The sequence below is a fragment of the Anolis carolinensis genome, chromosome 4 (genome assembly GCF_035594765.1).
Source record: "Anolis carolinensis isolate JA03-04 chromosome 4, rAnoCar3.1.pri, whole genome shotgun sequence".
NCBI lineage: Eukaryota > Metazoa > Chordata > Lepidosauria > Squamata > Dactyloidae > Anolis > Anolis carolinensis.
The window spans coordinates 24717140-24737039 of record NC_085844.1 but is presented as its reverse complement, the minus strand read 5'-3'; the positions used below and the strand labels follow the sequence as shown (position 1 = coordinate 24737039).

General features: G+C 37.7%; 1 protein-coding gene across 2 annotated transcripts in view; it reads right to left on the bottom strand.

Annotated features, from left to right (window-relative positions):
• angpt1 (angiopoietin 1) overlaps positions 1 to 19900 on the bottom strand; it is a 199272-nt gene that overhangs the window by 81699 nt on the left and 97673 nt on the right. Inside the window, exon 2 of one of the 2 annotated variants that reach the window (XM_003219446.4) lies at positions 5251 to 5406. The exons of the other annotated variant lie outside the window; for it this stretch is intronic. Within the exon in view, the coding sequence (XP_003219494.2) occupies positions 5251 to 5406 (156 nt within the window). The remainder of the gene's footprint in view (positions 1 to 5250; positions 5407 to 19900) is intronic. 2 annotated transcript variants of the gene reach the window in all.

The window sequence follows — 19900 nt, the reverse complement described above, 5'->3', positions numbered from 1 at the left end:
TGCAATAAATATGGATATCTATGTGGTCCCCCTCCACCCCAATAAAAAAGATAACACATCAATTTGGAAATGGGATGGATTCATGCAAAATCAATATGGACTAGAAAGAGAATGACCCATCGGAATGTACTTTAGGAACCAGCATATAAAATACATCTAATTCTCTAATTCCCATCATTCCTCACCACTGATCAGCCTTGCCATCACTGATGGGATCTGAGATTCAGTGACATCTGAAGGGTCATGCGCTTCCTAGCCTTGATATAAAGAACAGCAGCACTACAAAAAACGTCAGTCTGAACTTTTCTTCCTGTTGCTACAGCAAAGAATAGAAACTTTTCATTTTTCTTTTGTAAAAAGTGTCCTTACCTAAAAAGCTTGCCAAGGTAATTTAAATTCAAGCTCAAGGAAACCTGTTCCCCAGCTACTGTTCTGTAAACAGAATTTCTAATGTATTATTATTCCATGGTTTCTCTTTTGCTGTGTTTGGTCTAAGCTTATTTATAGCAGGCTTGCAGTCTTACCTCCATAGAAGTAAATCTACATTCTTCCTCTGTGTGAAAAAAAAATCTCGGTTGTTTCAGGAGGATTTTGCAGTGCTTTGGAGATTTTGGAATCTGAGGCAAATGGCAAGATTCATTCTCTTCCCCCCAGCCTCTGAATTCCACATGGATGCAACTGAATTTTATTTCAGTACTCTCAATTGAACGATATATTTCATTATCCATGAGTTTGTCACATCATTTATCATATACCAGTTTAGGAAATTGAGTAATAGTTCAGTGACTGCCACACTGCCGCATACCCTTAGAACGGTGGTTCTCAACCTACGGGTCCCCAGGTGTTTGTTTGTTTATTTATTTATTACCTACCTAATGTTACGGCCAGCCCTGTACTATCGGAAAGAATGGGAAAACAATCAACAATAACCTTCTGGACTGGTACATAAGGAAAGGTTGCTTCTATACAGGCTTAAAATGCAAGTGAAACATGCTTCTGGCACTTAAAAATGACACTTTGGAGGGGAAATTCCTCCTTCCCCTCTCCAAAGCTCCTGGTGCATCATTTCTATATACCAGGAGCTCATTAGAACCTTAGGTCTCCATTTGGAAGCTGTTCAGGTACATTTTATTCTGAGATTGGGGGGGGGGGGAGTGAAGAGGGTGGCACTGCTACTAGAGACTGAAGAGGCAAGATGGCTGTGGAGACTGATGAGTCCATAGTGTATGGCAATCCTGAGACTCAGGACGCTTCCAGACTAAACTTAAACCCACTCCAAAGTGGGTTTAAGACCCCACTCCTCCCCCTAAAACCCAGGATTTCCCACTGGGTGTCCCCATGCCACCCCAAAAACTTTCAGGATGGTATTGGACCACCCAACCCACTCCCTCAAAAGCCTTAAAATAAAAACTTACCAGGTTGCCATGAGGCTCCTCCAGCAGCTCTTCTGGCAAGTACCAATGATGCACCAGGAGGCAGGGCCCCCCAGGAGTGATTTGACCCTCCCCTCCTCCTGGCATGTCATTGGTACGCTCTGGAAAAGGCCTCGTAATAAGTTTTTTTTATTTTTTAAGGCTTTTAGAGGGGATTTGGGGAGGGGGTGGGTGCCTTCTCATGGGGCCTGAAGAAGCAATTTGGGCTGTGGGGACAGACAACTGGGTCTGCAGAAGCAGTCCCACTAGTCTGTTCCCACAGAGTCAAATACCCTATTAGAGCCGGGCCTTTCATGAAGGCCCAGATCAAATGGAGCTTCTATATAATTTGGAACAAAGCAGGTTTTACCTGCTTTGTCTTTAATTACTTCGCTTTTACCTGAGGCATTGTTTGAATGGCTCAGGTAAAAACCTGTCAGGGCTTCCATTTTGGGCCCTGTCTGGAAGGGCTCTCAGTCCCCACACACCCTTATAGGGCTGTGTAGATGGGGACCTCGATATCACACAGGAGGCAAACAAACAATTTCAAGTTGAGCAGGAAACAGTTCAAAATAATTAGATTGATTGACTGAAATTTCTAAATAAATATTTATAGATCATCATTTTACATTTTTCCTCTTCAATGACTACATAAAATGCATCTGTTATGCCGATGATTGGTTGACTGACAGCCATATATTCTTTTATTTATTGGACTTTCTAGTTTAGCCTTATAATTTGTGGCTTTCAACAGTTATACTGTATGATGAATAAATCAGGTTCTCTTAATTTCTTTTGTGGCAGCCACTAATCAGCCATTGTCTGCCATGTGCGATATTATAAATTAAACACTCTTATCCCAAGGTAAAGTTGTCATAAAGCATAAGGGATTAAAGATGACTTATGACAAGATTCCAAAAGATTTAAAGCCTCAAGCAAGGACTGGAGAGAAAGGTAGCTGGATTGAGTCAATATATTATAGAAATATTAATTTTACTCTGTTTGTCCCACCTCCCATTTGAATCAGAACTGTAATTAAACATTAAAGGGAAGTGGAGAAACTTAATATAGGGTCATTTTTGGTGTGCTGGCCTGTATCAAGCATAAAATCTAACCTTGCCCTCCAATTGTGGGGCATTCCATGAAACTAAAAATCATGTTCTGCATTGGATACTATGACCACAAAATTACAGCCTGGGGAATGGACAGTCATTCCAGGTTTTTAAGAACAAGGGTTTTTTTTTTACTAAACTCACCAATTTAGAACAAATATATAGCATAGCCTCTACTCTCTGTTAATATATAAGTCCCAAAATATAACATTTTTGATCCAAGGATTTCTTGCTCTCATATTCCATTACCTATAAGCCAGTCTTCTTATGTGAAACTTTTATTAGCCATTCTATAGAAAATTAAGAAGCTGAAAGCGCGAGTAAGACTATATTGTCCTCACCATGTGTATATTATCTCTAGCTGAACTAAATTAATTGTTATTTTTTGTGTAACCAATCTTGTTATCCTATATGTTGATATACTTTTAAGTAATCATTTTGGGATTACTGTAAACATGGTTCCAAGCTTGAATGAATATATGCGTATACATATCATATATTCTATTTCAGACATTCTTTTGCTGCAATTAACTGGCCAAAAGAATAATCATATACATTCATACATTTTTAAATGATAGTCTGATGCACAGCAACTGCTAGATACCATATGTTTGAGACTGTAAGGGAAAGGAAAAGGGGTGGAGATTTTGAATTAAAAACAGAGATAAAAGTCGAATGGAAAAAAAATTCAACAGATTCTCAGCAAGTTAGGGCCAAGGCAGATGTATCCAAAGCTGATGTTAGGTGATGTAAGGGAGTTATCTCTCACCTTTCTTTAGTCTCAAACCCAGTGTTTGATGAGTTTCTAACAAAGACTGAAATAGGCAAACAGATGTTCTCTGGACAACATAAACATTCTATAGAGATACAATTGTGATTTTATTCAGCTGCATTCAAAACTCTGAAGCCATACCACCTTTCCCAATCATATTTAATTACTTTGGTAGAGGTGCAATACAGATGGTGACTGGAATTCAGCAAAAGGGTTATACTTTTATAATCTGACATTTGGGTGGAGGAAAAGAACTAAGTAGTTTCATCCTGAGCTGTTGTGACATTATAACATATGTATATTCATTGTGCAATGGTAGCCAGTGGAGTGACTGATGCACCACAGCCCCAATATGCAATGGGTACTAATGCAAATCTGGTCATTGTCAATCCATAAGGCATCAGAAAAGTACAATGAACATCACAAATGGTCAAAGAGCAATACAAATGCCCTGTGAGTATGAGCAGCTGAAAGTGAACATCAGAAAAATGTCCAATGTGTCTTCACAAGTGCCTAAATCACATGAGAAATGCTGGATGAATAGGAGCAGTTCCCAATAAGTATCAGAAGTGTCAGATGTGCATCAGAATGGCTTCAGAAGGGAATCATGTGCATCAGAAGTGTTGTATCAGCAGCCTCAACTCCCAAATATCAGCAAAGTGTTAATCAACAGTCCGAGGTCAAGCCAATAGTCCAACAGAGGTACAAACATCAGTAGAATAACACAATAAAGAAGCTGAATGTTCATTTCAGGTTCATTAGTCAATAATCAGAGTGTCTAGAGTACAAGGTTGAATCAGAATCTAAGGAAAGTCCAGAATCCAGGAATATGAGATAGCAAGAGTCCACTGTTGTAACTTCTACAACTGATATAGCAGCCAGCAACAAGATGCCACCTCTGAGCTCCTTAAATCCTAAATTCATAGGTGTTCTCATCAAGTCTCAAGGACCTGTGATGCTGAGACCTCTCTTCACAGGTTCGCGAAAGCTGGAACAGTACATTCTTCCTCAGCCTGCTCAAAGGAAGTTGCGTGCACTTGTTCTGCAGGCTGAGAAGTAGTTGCTACTTTCATGGGTGCTGCGTCAAAGCTTGGCTGAGGAAGCTGTTGGGCACTGCTGGCTTCCAGGTCGACTGCAAAGCCTTCCACCAGCATCTCATCCTCATTTCAAGCTATCTATGACATGTTGATGCACATGAGAAATGCCTGATTCTCATCAGAACACCCTTGCCAGTTCCTTGATGACACATGGGCTAACTCATAAAGTCTGTGTAGATGTGCCCTTCATGTGTCTTTTCTACACTGGCTACCTCTTTTTATGAAACTTTGGAAGATTCAGAAACACTGAAAGTATTTCCTCTAGGGATTAAAAGCAGTGGTCAGGAGTAAAAGGGACAAGATGATTTCTTCCTGAGGAGCCTTCAAACTACTTGCATTTTCTGAAGATTAATCACAGTTTGGGACTGACTCTGTGCAAGGTTTGCAGACAGCATTAGAAGGTCAGAAAACAACCTTTGAAGCACAAGACCCAGCATTTTCTTAGCAATAGTTAATATTATGAAAATTGTGGGGAAATTCCTACACACAATGTTTTCACACAGAAAACAGCATTTTCTGCCCAGCAAACAAAATAGCAGATGCAATTAAAAATCAGTTATTAAGTTGAGACACTGCATAATGGATGTGCACTGAAACTACCTCAGTTATAAGCATGCAACATCTCAACAGGATTTTCATGTGTTTTCTGTGTAGTTCTATTCCTGTGCAAAAATGCTGGGGGGTTTTGTGCAAAGCAACAATGTGTGAATTTTTTTGCAGAACAAGCCCTGAATTGAAAATTTTCTCATTGGTCCAGAATGATGGAGATACATGTCTTTTTTTTTTACCTTATACCTCAAATTTGTATACCATTTTCCTGAATTCCTATTATTGAATTCAATAGTGAAAAAATGTACCTGTGTTTCAACATCTGTAAGCTTTCTTGTCTGTTCTGCAGTCTGGCTGAGAAGACTTGTCCCTATCTCCAACATGGTGGCTGTGTGATTCTGGACAGCATTTTGTTGCATCTGGGTCATCTCTGATTTCATGTTTTCCACAATGTAATTCTCAAGCTATGGATTATGGAATAGAAATTACCATTAGTTTATATCACTGCATTTGTATATATTAACATTTTATAAAGTGTTTTTCTATTTCAAAGAATCTCTCAATATTACAAGAAAACTGTGGAAATATAAATTATACCATAAACCACCAGAATATCAAAAGATAATGCACCAAAGAGAAATCAGCAACAGAGCCAAGAGTCTCAACAGAACCATATGAATTCAGAGCATTCACTAGCAATTTCTGAAGATCTGTCCAAATTATATGGTTTTCACTAGATATTAACAAGAAAAGGATGGGGAACAATGTAGCCCTTCAGATGTTATGGCTTGCAGCTTCCATCGTCCTTTACCACTGGCAAAAGAGAACAAATATGTTGAGACTTTAAGGCAAAATTATCTGGTCAAAGGAAATCTAGTATAATGCCAAGTTTTTAACTTTGTGTTTTTAAGTACATTATAACTGTATCCTCAATTTGCTTCTGACACGATAAATAAATCTGGAGAGCCAAGGCTTCTCTAGTTAGGTAACTCCCTGCTGGAATGTGCATCTACACTGTAGAATCAATGCAGTTTGATACTGCATGGACTGTCATGGCTCAAGGCTATGGAATCACAAAAAGTAACTTGACCACAGTAGTCCACCCAATAATAATGCTCCAATTCTGTATGTGGATACTGCAATGGGACCGAAATATATTTTTGCATTAGTTATATCGAGTGCAAAATACATCAGTGATAATGTTTATCAGTATACCAAAGAGACCCACTTGTCAAAATGTAAGGATAAACTTCCTTTAAATTACTGCCAAATTCTGGAATTTGTTTCTTTTGGGGACATATTATATTGACATTCAAGGATCTAATTTTTCACTAAATTTCTTTTCAAAGGTAAGATCAGCATTTTTCTTCCCACTGCAAAGAAATCTTTGAAAAACATACCACTTTTGAGGATTTTTTGCAATTTGGGACATTTGCTGCACAGAATCCATAGGTGGCTACTTTGCTCAGAAAACAGTGTTTCTGAAATATTATTTTCCATACAAAAATGCTGTTTTCTGTGCAAGCAATGCTGTTTACTCTGGAAATCGATTACATGTGATTTTTCAAGTGAATAAATCTGCAATTACATCATTTTCTGAGCAGAAAACAGTATTTTCTGGGCAGGAATTCATATTTCCACACTAAAGTATTTTAAACAGTTTTTTTTAGTTTTCTGTAAAAAAAGAACCAAAATTTGCAAAGACAGACAGAAAAGTAGAACTGTTGTGTTAATGTACACTTGATAAAGTAATACATGTGAAAGTTCCATTGATTACATTGACCTTTTCTAATTGCAACAAAAATTGACTTAGACCCCTTCTAGGTTTTTTAGTGTTTCAGTATTTTGTTTTGCTTATTTAGGAACTCCCAGAGTAGGATTCAAGTCTTCTTTAGTTACTCTAGGTATAATAAACAGATGTAGGCTTTTAAAAATTCAGTGCATTGTTTTTGCATATTTTCTGAAATTTTAGAATGAGGAAGTCTATATAGAAATTTTAATTTAATTTTTAATTGTTTTTAATTAACAAAACACAAATGAATAAAAAAAACCCAGGAATAGAACCCACAGATAAGGAAAGGAACTGGACCATATCCACATCACCATGAAAAATGATACCACCATAGCACATTTTATAAATAAAATCACAATGGAAATTGTATCCTTCCATCCTCCTACCAGATATCAATATATGCTGAGTTATTCCTTGGTCATGCAATTTTCTTGAACTCCAAGAATTACTGGAACACACAGTCTTCTCAAATCTCAAGATATGTCTGAGCCTTCTTCCCATTTTGAACAATTGTTTGTTTATTTCTTTTAATTTTGATGGAATAAGTTTGGCAAACACTATTCTGACTTCCTTTCTCATGCTTTAATTTTGACAATCAATACTGCTAGCCTGAAAACAACATACAATGAACTTTTACACAACAGCTGATATAACAACCTGTGTGATGAGCCATATAATAAAGTCAGTTGGGTCCAGATGAACTCTTACCTTTCCTGCGGCCTTTAATGTTGCCTTGGGGACTACCAATAGAGCCTTCAGTTATGACTGGAAAATGCATTATATTTTTTTTACACAGAGTGAATTAATTTATTCATTGTGGTGGCAAAGCTGAGTTAAAAAGTGAAAGCACTGTTCTGAGAAGCCCAATATCAGAAGTAGATCAAAAACATGCAATGATAAAAAAGAAATATGGAATTATGATTTCTAGTGGCAGTGTAATAGACGTAATAATTTTATACATTTTTGTATATTTTTATTTGGTTATAGAAATAAATTATAACACTGTCACGGTCACCTTTGCAAAAAATGTTTTCCATATCTTCTCATAACATTCTGATGATTCTTGTTTTCCTATTCTTTACATTTCTATATTTTACTACTTATACATATCAGTTTTCCCCCTTCAGTTTTTCTCCCTCCCCCCTCCTTCAGGGAACAGTTGTACCTCTGCTCTTTGTAATATTTTATTTATTCCATCATTAAGATTGTCTGAATCAATTCATTATATTTTCCATTCTCATTTCACATCTAAAATGAGGGTGATGGGTTCTATCAAACAATTATTTAGTCAATACATACTGAAAATAAAAAATAAGCAGAATGTTTCATCACATTTCTGGAATAGTGAAGGAAGAGTGCATAGAATGTAATGTCAAAATACCAATATGAAATTTGTATCTCAAAAAGTTTTTCTGGTTCCCTCTCCTCCATTAGAACCTGTGCTTGAGTACAAGCATTTAATCTGTTAAAAAACCTCTATTTCTTTCTCAGCTTGTCCCTACGTGTAGGCATGGGACTGCTAGTATTTCAGTTTCCACTTTCCCAATTGGCAAGATCCACCATTTCCTGCCATCACTCTTTCCCCTCATTTCTCTCTATTACAATACATAATACCTTTTATTTTAAATTAATTAATTATTTTAATCCTTGCTTAGTCATGAAAACATACAGTGTGGTCTTTGGCAAGTCACGCTCTCTCAGCTATTGAGAAAGGTAATCTCTCTCATCAATCTTGTCAACAAATAACCTTAGGATAGGGTCATTGTAAATTCAAATTAACAGGAAGGAATATACTGACATCAGTTGAAGTGGAGAAAGGTCAGCATACAAACTGATGGAAACAGGACCAATTCACCGGCCTTGTGAAAGACCACCATAATAGCTCATCCTTCAACAGCAGGCTATAATTTGGAAATGAAGTTGATATTCTGTCCTCCAAGCTGAAAGACTCTTTTATTTTCCTCTCTGTCTTCTCCATACAACTTCCCTTTTGCCTCTTCTCTTTTGGAATGCCTTGCCTGTATTGATTATATGAAAGATATTCTAGGAAATATATATGACTGAGCACAGATTTTTAAAAAATGCTTCCTCAAAACAAATGAATAACAAATCAAGAGGAAAGATGGATATTTTGCAAGTTGGCTAAACTGTCATCTCCTTGATGCCTTCTCCCTTCACATGTGCATGCCCCTTTCTCAAGGGAGGTGAACTTCCAATCTCAAGGTTTCAAATAAGGATACAGAGGATGTATTAAGACTTCAGGATATGAATTGCCAGGAGACATGAGTGACTTCTCTAGCAAAGAACTTCAGGATATGAATTGCCAGGAGACATGAGTGACTTCTCTAGCAAAGAACACATAGGCATTGTTGACTAGAAGCCAGGATTGCCAGAGTGTTTGCAGATGTAAGAGCTGTTTTTGCAATTGCTATTTTGATCATATTTCTTTGGACTTTGCAGATTGTTAAAATCAACTCAGACAATGTGACCCTCTGCACTGCTGCCTGTGTTATTGCCTTGAAGACGATCATTTAAATACATGGAGGATGGAGTCATTTTTATGAAAGAATTCAAAAGCAGTCAAGATGTCTTTTTTAAAAAATTGGGTGCAATGCTATACTGCCAGTTAGATATTAGGAATATGAAAAGTGAGTGGTTGACTTGTTTATTCAGGCAACATGTAAATTATTTATATTGTTTCACATGTAAGATTTAAACCACATTGTTGCTTGAATCATTGTGTAAGAAGAATATAAAACCTATGGACTAAATCCAATGTGTGTATGAAGTGTATTAGCACAATGGGACTTTTCTTCACAGTCCTTCGCACTGACTGAAATATCTGCTTCAGAAAGTTTCCTAGTTTTCCAGAGAAAATCATTTGTCTATCTCTGTGAAGGTTAATTTATAGGGGAGAGGAAAATTATGCCTTCTTCTCAGTTATCTCAGCAGAATGATACTGTTGAATCTTGCTCAACATATCTAGAAGATAATCAAACTCACCTGATTTAACATATTGCCCAAGAGCAAAAAGTCACAATAAAGCTACTGTCAAAAGTGGGTTTTATTTTTGTTATATTGGAATACTGCTGTTCAATGTATACTGCTGCAAAATATGTATATATCTGTTTCTATTCATTTTTATTTCAAAAAATGACCATTTCAATTATATCACATAGACCAGAGATATTCAAAGTGTTGATCCTTGAACCAGATCTGGTTTGTGATCCATTGGCTCCTGCACACAAATATGAAACTAATATTGCACATGGGTGGCGCTTTTCTTCTATTTCAGAAGGCCTGGAAAGTACTGATTTAGACTGTTGCTTCAAATTAAAAATAAGATTCAATTAACAAATCCCTGATCTGTTTGGATAAAGAGAATATAATGCTTCCTTATTGCCACATAACCCATGGGGTGCTGTAGATATATGTGAGATGAACCCGATAACACATGGCATACATGGTGCAGCATGTGAAATACTGTAGTTAAATTAAATTCCCATCAAATACATGCCAAACGTCCACTGTTATCACTTCAAACATGTTCCAGGTTTACCAAAATGTACTTCATTATCCAAATAAAGCCTCTGGGAAGCTTATCACATAGGCTTATAAAATGATACCAAATAGATTGGTTGACTAATGGTCTTTAACTGAACAATTGCCTCTGTAATTATTTTAAATTGTTTTAAACTTTTTCAAGCTGTGATTTTATAGAGTTTTAATTGTTTTAAATTATCTGGTGCTTTCACTGAATGCACCATATCCTGATATACCAGACGGGTTAGAAATAATAAATGAACAATATTTGAAATTGGATCCAGGCTCTGCATTCAATTGCTTCATAGTCAGAAAGTTCAGTTTCTTCTTACTAGGATCCATTCTCTTTGCTGCATTCTTCTTCTGAGAAACAGCCTCAAGATAATGCAGAAACACTCTTAAAAGTATGTGAGAGAAATCAATCTTATCTCAAATTTAAATCAGTGAAAGAAAACAGTGCACAAGCAGAGTTCTTGTCTTCAAGACCTAGAGTTTCAAGCCCCCACTAGCAGTAGCCTCTATTACAGATATGCTTTGAATGCTGGAGTAGAACCAAGTGTTCAGGTCAGTCATGGAAACCCTCCCTGAGCCTGAAAGGAAGGCAATCATAAACCTTCCTTGGATAAAGCTTGCCAAGAAAACCTTCAAAAGCCTTCCTGTTGAAATGCCCTAACTAAACATAGACTATCTGATAAACTATAGGAAAGATAACTGTTGATCCTCTTTGCTACCAAAGTGACCCAGAACGAAGATGTCCTCACCATAGAGTGTGTGACTCTTCCTCCCAAGATCTCCCTCAAACCCAGTCCTGATCAGAGATGCTATTATACTTACAGCCCACAAAACTCTGTGAGTGCCAGATTCAGCAAACACAGCTCTGATTGCAGTGAGATTTGGCAGACCATTGCCAAAGCTCCCCTGGGAAATCTATGTCTGCCTATAAAACAGGAGCAAAAAAATATATGATTTGATGTTATCAGACTGAGTTTTCTTACCTACTGCTGCCAGGTATGCAAAATCTTTATAGCTTGCTGTCATTCCTTTTTCATGTCGGGTTGAAATACTTTGGCAAGGGTGAGCATGTTTCATTGTGAATGGTGACACCCACCCGGCAACAAGGGCCAGATGTTCCTTGATTTAGGAACTGGGAAATAAAGCAGAAGGGTAACATAGAACCTGGGACTAATCTGACAGGTTCCTTTCATCTTTTATCTCTCTGCCTCTGCAGAGACCAGACTGATGAATTGTTTTGGCTGGGGTCAAGAAGGATTTGAAGCAAATTTGATTGCCCATGTACACATCCTACTAATCGTTTAAGAATGGTAGAGCTAGTAGTGAACATATATAGATGATTAGGAGCTGATTCTTTTAGTTCACAAGAAGAACTAAAACTATTGCAAAACTAAAACTATTTGCCAGTATTTGAACATCTCAAATGTTGCATTTACTGTATCCGTCAGGACCATGAAGTTTGTATTGCCATCCCACACAAATTCAGTGGCTTGAACTTTAAAATTTGCTTTATCTTTCAAATAAAGAAAATTTTGTTATATTGGCCTAATCTTATTGCTAATCCTGACTATATTAACATGATTGAACTAATGAGATCTATGTGCAAACATACTATTCAACAATAGTTCAAATGGCTGTTCTATAATTTTGATTAACCAACATTAGACATGAAGAACACAAAATCTTAAAAGAAATGTCCTTGCAGCCTTCTGAACCACTAGAAAAGGTCTCAAAAAATTAAGAGTCCTTTGTGTACAATACAACAGGCCAAGGCAATTAATGTGGGAATAGAACAATTGAGCAGATGCTGGTGGCAGTATACAGGTGGCAGAAAACATCCATCTCATGATCCATTTTAGCATAGTTTAGGATTGATGCCATTGGCTGCATTTTTACAAAGCCAAATTAGTACAAAAAATCTCCACAGCTAATTTACTTTTTCTGTTCATAGCATTCAAAACAATCCATACATTACCATGTTGTCTGAATCTGAGATCTTGAATTATTCTAGGCCCTGTATAAACCTAGAGGCTTGGAAAAAATGCCCACCAGATCTCCAGGACCTGCCCGATCTAGAAAAATCGCGCTTCATGTTACAGTCACTAGATTGGGTCTCAGGCTCAACAATGATAATATTCTTTGTTCAAGCCCTGGAGTTTCTGATAGACCTCTTGAGAATCCACACATTGTACAGAAATGTTTTCTCAAGCATTTGCCAACGTTTGTTTTTCATTTTACATATGTGTTTCCTTCCCCGGTTCCATAATTTAATCTCTCTCTAAGAAAGCCTTTTCCATGCTTTACATTATCTTGTGAGTCTGCCTCCATAATGGTATGAATGCTCTTGCTATTAAATTCAGTGGCATCTGCTTTCTGTAAACACTCATTACACCGAATCTGGATTTTCAGCAATGTGGTATTACTCAGCTGCTATATCATAAAGCTCCAGGATTCTCAGAAATAAAACTGTCACGGAGTTGGATATTATTGTTTAATAAACATTCCTGAAGATTACACATTAGAAGTAACTGATTTTGCTTTCTATGTTTACTGAATGACCTGTCTTGAAGCCACCCAAATACTAATGGTTAAAATGAAAACAGAAATTCTGGACATGAATGGATTTTAGCAGCTTCTGGCATATGGCTAAAATAAAGTAAGAAGTATTCTCTCTTACTCTGATCAAGCATTAGCTTATACTTACATGTTTCACTGTAAGATAAATTGTGGTTTCCAGATGATACTGAGCTTTCAAAGAAGCTTTTGGATCGCATATAGTAAGACGCTAAAATGTAACTTAAGAAGAGACTTTTTCCCAGCCCAAATTATACTACATGTTTTGATGAAAAGTGATAAGCTGTTAAAACATATTGTGCAAAGAGGATGTTATGGTGTCCCAACCTAGAATATTCTCTATTGCTAAGACGGATGATGGTCCACATGAGTTGGCAAGAGGCAACAATCTTGGCTGTCTTCATGCTGGAATACAGTCAGGACCCTGGACAGGAGCAAAGGTGAATTGTCAGGGTGGAAGAGCAAAAGATTCAGGACCTTGGGCAGCAATCCTGTAGCCAAGACTAAAAGGTTCTAACCTGGGGAAACAAGAAATGAGCTCCACCTTCCAGCTACTGGAGCATGCCTGTTAAAGGACCAGTGTCCTTTGGTCCATCTGTACACTCATTTGAGGTGGTTGTAATTTAGACAGTATCATGGCCAATGGAGACTCTGCTATTCTGAATATGTCTGCCCTAAGAGGAGTTATTAGAATAGCTACTACTACTAAAGTATGAATTTTGAGCATGCTTTGACCTGTAGAGGAAAAACAAAAAAAATATTCTGTGGTCTGCAAAGAAAGCCCACACAACAATTTCAAAGAGAATGATAGCTCTTCTAGGGAGGGTTAAATATAAGTTTTTATGAGATGGAGCTTAAAGAAGTTATTATTTGGCACGGTGAAAAAAATGTTAATTTTTTGGAATGCAGCTTTCAGAAACCATTAGTCAGCAAATCCAACAATATTGCTGAGATCTTAATCAAACATGTACTTACACAGGAAGAGTGGAAAACTGTTGGCTGACAACCAGGTGATGGCATGAGGAAACTATATTAGCACATCCCTGCCACTCAAGGGTCAATCAAGATGGGAGGAACTGCACTCTGGCATCATACAGAGCCATTTATTTATTTATTTATCGTGTCAGAAGTGAACTGAGGATATTATTGTAATGTATTTAGAAATACAAAGTTAAAAGGGCCGAGTTGTGGTGCACCTGGTTAGTAGTCAGCAGCAATAAATCAATACTGATCGAAAGGTCATTCATTCAAAGCTCGGGTCAGGATTAAGCTCCCAACTGTTAATAGCCTAGCTTGCTGCTCACCTAAGTAGCTCGAAAAACAGTTGCGACTGAGAGTAGAGAATCTAGGTACCATTTAATGAGGGGAGGATGATTTAACTTAATTTACAACACCATAAAACTGCCAGCATGCAAAGAGTAATGAGGAAGTACTACCTTCAAAAGGATTCAGTGTCACAGTGGATGATGAAGCGGCAGCTCCCCCTGTGGCTGGAATCAAGCATGCTCTCATGAAGCCGGAAGTTGGGAAATGTTAAATTGCCTCTGTTGTCTGTCTATATGTTGTATGTCTAATAATGGCATTAAATGTTTGCCATAAATATGTGCATTGTAATCTGCCCTGAGTCCCCTTCAGGGTGAGAAGGGAAAAATATAAATACTGTAAATAAATAAATGAATAAATAAATGGCATGATACTGAATGTCCTTTGACTAGTAGCTGTCCATTTGGAGTGCCTCTGGTGTTGCTATAAGAGGGTCCTCCATTCTACAGCTGGGGGTAAACTATTGCACAAAGAGGTACTGGATTCTTCCTTATGCAACATCTAGGAAAATATTTAGAGCAGCATAAAAACATTTACAGCAGCATATGTCAGAAAGAGGATTCTGGCCTAAATTTCCCCATAAGAAATGCACTTAAAGGCCATTAATATCTTCTAGGGATTATTTGAAGTGGCCATATGAAAAAATAACCCTGGAGAACTGTTTTGACTTTGTATGGTTCATCTTTTTTACCAGTGTCTGACATAATTTAAGTACATATAGAGAACATTTATCTGAGTGGTCACACATGTGCATAGGATCACGCACAAATAAACAGCCAGTGTTTATTTAAATTTACAATACATAAAATAAACCCAGCTGCATTTGAAATGTATGACTTCCAAAATGGTTCAAATACATTTGTGCTCAATAGACAGCAGTGTAGTGAAACCCTGCTTGGTGGGGAAAGCTATGTCAAAACATAATTCAAGCAGAATAAAAAGTCTTCTGGCGGGAAGCTGGGTTTGAATGTTATCATAATATACCTATTATCAAAAAGCTATGTAGAGAAGTTTTCTGTTAAACAGAGATTATTGATATGATTTTATTTATTTGTTTGTTAAGGGAAAAGGGAGTTATATATTAGCAAGGAAAAGCCTAACATGAAAACTAGCTGGAAGCAGCATTTGGTAGGTTGCCATGGTAACACAGCTTCCCTTGGGAGAAAAAGGGGGCGTGGCTAAGTTGACAGTTAGAGTATATTCCCTCTTTTTTTAAAGGGAGTTGCTGTGAGGGTTTAAAAAGGACAGTTGCGGTTAGGTCTTGGAAAGATTAGGAGCTGTGGAAATCAGCTAAGGACGGCAGCTTATGGTCACTCAGGGGAAAGGCTGGGAATATAAGTTGACCGGGAGTTTAGTATACTGTTTTGAAGAGAAGTTATTTAAGAAATATCCATTCAAACAAGACGGCATTGTAACTTAAGATCCTGAAACGTTTATGTATTGGAACCATACGCTTATGTACAAATAAACTTGACTTTTGTTATTGTTCATAAAGATAAGTCTCCTTGCCTCTCTGTAAGCCTGTTACCTCACGTTGGTGGCAGTTACCGTACCTATCTATATAAGTTACCGTACTTTCCTATATAAGTTACCATCTCTACTCATTTAAACCCATCAGTTCTGTTATCCTTCCTTATCCCTAAATCCTCCCTGTCATACATTCACACATCCTCCATCCCTCCCTCTCACACGCGTGCACATCTCCTCAATTGGAGGCAACAGTGGGATTTTCAAAAAGGATTTCCCCTGCCTGAGTTGAGTACCACAAATTGGGCTCTCTTCAGCTATGATCAAAAATTATGATTTCATTCAACTTCAGGGCTGATCAAGATACTATTCCTCTAACTGTATTCCTTAGCAGATTGTGGAATAGCAGAAGGTATTATAAAGATAGATCAAGATGATGGAGGCACCTCTCTTATCTTACCATCCAAATTCCAGAAACCCAGTCAGCCCCTTCCAATATACCAATTACTTTACTGGAGGAAAATGGGTTGAGGTGGAGGAGAGGGGCATGGAGAAGCGTACAGCTTTCTTCTTGTCATTTCTGATTCTATACCCTTTCTCCCACACTCCACTAGTGTCAGGACCCAGGCTGCAAGGCACCAATAACCATACACAGAGGCCAGAATCTATCTAATATCTTTATTGAAGGGATATATAAAGTTAATAAAAGCAAGTGTATGAAATAGTCCAGGAGTAGACCTTTCAGGAAAGGTCAAAATTAGTCCAAGAAAACAATGTCCAATATGAAATATTAAGGTCCAAAGTTGTAATCCAATAACCGAAACACTCACTTGCCAAGCAAGTGAGGGGAGATGACAAGGTCCTTTAGTCCATGAACTTGAGCAAGGCTAGGAAATAACTTGATACTTGGAACACAAGGCTTGATTCAAGACAACAAGGTAACGAGGAGCAGGAACAAGATCCGTGGAATTACTTGGTAAAATCCGTGAAACAAGGCAAGGTTTAGTCCTGGAAGGCGAGGCAAGGTCCGAAGGTAAACAAGGCTGGGAAGCAGGAGCGAAGGCTTGAGAACAAGGACAAGGCTTGAACAGGAACGAGGCTTGAAACGGAGCGCGTTGTCCAGACACAACTCGCTCCGGAGGCTGACGAATTGACTCCGCGAAGTTACTTCGCGGGTAAAACACCTATATAGAGTCTAACTTTCCCGCCGAGAGCAGTTCTCTGGGAACCAGAAACGAAAGCTAATCTCTGAGACCAGATGTTTGACTCCTTAAAGATTCTCATGGAAAGCAGGCTTAATTGGCTAAATTCTTAGCAGCTATTCTAGCACTCCTGCGCGAGGCCGCTTCCAAACCTCTCTGTTGTTTACAAAACTCATGGCGAGAAAACACAGGAGATGTAGGCTCAGGGTTTGTTTGAAATACTTCTGGAACACAACTCTCTTGCAGGTGCAAGGTTCCCAGATCTGGCTGGGAAGAATCTGGCTGGGAAGATTCCAGTTCTGACTGGGAAGGTAAAAAACCCAAGTTTTCTTCTTCATCAGGTATCGCCATGTCATGAGCAGGACTACAAGGCCCATGAGTCATCACAACTAGTGAAAAAATAGCTGTTTAGGGAGTGATAGATCCAGCTAAAAACTGGAAGGTAATCCCACTTGACAGAGTTTTACATTACTGCATTTTACTCCACAATCTGCTCAGCATTATAATTACATACGACCTGCCCCATGTATAACTTGATGCCCCTAAAAGGGTCCTTTCACCCTACACAACTGTAGCCCTATTATTCCACTTTAACTGTCATGGCTCCATCCTATGGATTGCTGGGGTTTGTAAACTTGTGAGAGGCATTCCAGCTCTCTGGATGAGAATTTGGAATACGCCATGAACTGCAAAGTCCACGATTCAACAGGCTGGAGCCATGACAGTTAAACTAGAATCATGATGCTATAATGGTTTTGTATGAAGAGGGCCCTGGATACTAATTATAGCTGACCCAGAATAGCGATGCAGATCTGTGCTGGTTCTTTTGGAGTCAGCACAACATGGACAGGCTCCTGTGCTTGGAGGGAAGTTTCTTAGGACACTTTCAGTCAGATTGTGGGCGGGGCCTCTGCCAGAAGTCCAGCAACGCCATGTGATGGGCAGCATGCCAATCTATCACTGGAATGGTGGGGAAGTGTTCTAGGACACTAAAAAGCCACATGTGATTAAGTGGAACTTGGCCTTTTTTCATTGTGTGATGTTTAGTCAAGGTGTACAGTAAGGTTCATACATTTGTATCCTTCACAACAGAAGAATAGTGACGGCTATTAAAGTCAGCTTGCAAACTAAATTAAACAATTTGCAATTCCTATACTTTGGGGAAAATATTTATTAGAGGAAAATATTTTTGGATTCCTACATATTATATGACAGACATGGAGACAATAGGTTGTCCTGGTCGTGTTTAAGGCTGACACACTGGAATCAGTATGCTATTTTCCTCATAACTAAAGATGTCTATAAATTTCAATGAATCTATTCTAAGCATAATTAAGTCTAAAAAAGAAGTTTAGGCCCCTAAACAAGAAGTGTTGGACTTTTCGCCTATGATTTCCCTCAGTTAAATCCAGCATTTCATCCAATTCACCATGTCATGCTAAAATTGCTATTTTGGTCTTCTTTCAAGATCTTTGGTGAAGTTTGGATATCTACTTTAATCCACTAGCAACGAAAATATAGACAAAGAACAGTTTCTTCTCACACATGGCAGTTCCACACTTGGATTTATATGCAATGCCTCCCTTTGGTTATGACTTGTATTAAATACCACTAGACAACCATATTCATTGGTGTCCCATAAAGTTTTGGTATATTTATGGTCTTCAGATTTTACAGCACTAATGTGTAGCACAAATGGTTTAGTGATGAATGTCTGACATAGATGGCAATGTTTACCTTAATTCCTGTACAAGTACTTTCAAAAAAACTATCACTATATCTCTGTTGGAATTACTTTATAATTTTAGAGGAGAAGTAAACCAAGCAGTTCCAGATATGTCTAAGGCAATAAAGGAATGATTTTAGTTTCCCACCGCACCATAAAAATAGCAAAATGCTAATGGAAACTGCAGCACTTTTCTTCCTTCCCATTCTCATAATTCTCCTTACTTCCATTAAACTCCATATGGCCTTAGCCTTAACTTTTGTTTTAATGAGATTTTCAGTGTAATTCCACACACATAAAGATCTTCCAAGAACTTAGGACAAGAAAACCTCTAACTGATAGTGTAACCAAGAATAGTTTTTAAAATGACACAAATCCTGGATGCTTTATGAATGCAAATTCTTATTTAATTTATAAATATGACAAGAATTCGATTTTTAAAGGTAGATCTGATAATTGTTTTAATGTGAAACAGCCACATATGTGTGTTGATGGTATAAAAAAGCGCTGGCTTTAGGTCGGTCAACAGAAAGGATGTGATGAATATTAAGTATTGTAATACTTGCAGCCTCAAAACTCAATCCAACAATGAGAAAAGGGATAATATCTGTGAAATTCCTTACACAGAGGTACTTGGCTGAGGGGCAATTTTTGTACAAAAAATAATGTGGTTTTCCTGCATGAAAAGGTGTTTATGGAGAAGAAATGTATTTGTTGTTCTTTGCCATGAAATCAACTTTGATTTATAGTGACCCTATGCATGATAGAACTGCAAGAGCTTTGCTTATCCACTGACCTCTCCAGATCTTGCAGATTCAGGCCAATGGTTTTCTTAATTGAATAAATGCACCTATGATACCATTGTCGTCATTTCCTACTGCCTTCCATTTTACAAAGCATTATAACCCTTGTGTACAAAATAGGCAGAATCCTGAATGAAAACATTTTGAAGAAAGCTTATCCAGAAAATCTATGTATGGTTTTAATGCCCAGGAATGTGTGTATTTGTACAGATTGTATAAATTTTATCAATGTAATTACTTGTTACTGTTACTGAGAGCAAATGACTTGCTAGATCATTTGATACTTAATGAATTACCACTACTTCTATTCTTGTGCTATTGGAAAATAGAAATAAGTGGTCTCTTGTGCCCCCTTCCTCTCAGAAGCATGACAATATTTTGTAGAAAACACAAGATGGGAAAAACAGAAAAGGCAGGCTAATGTTTTAAAAGTGCTTAAAGTAACTCATTTGAGTCTCCAGTTTAGCACATTCCTTATGTATATCTTCTTCCCTTTCCCATCTTTGCCTTCTCTTC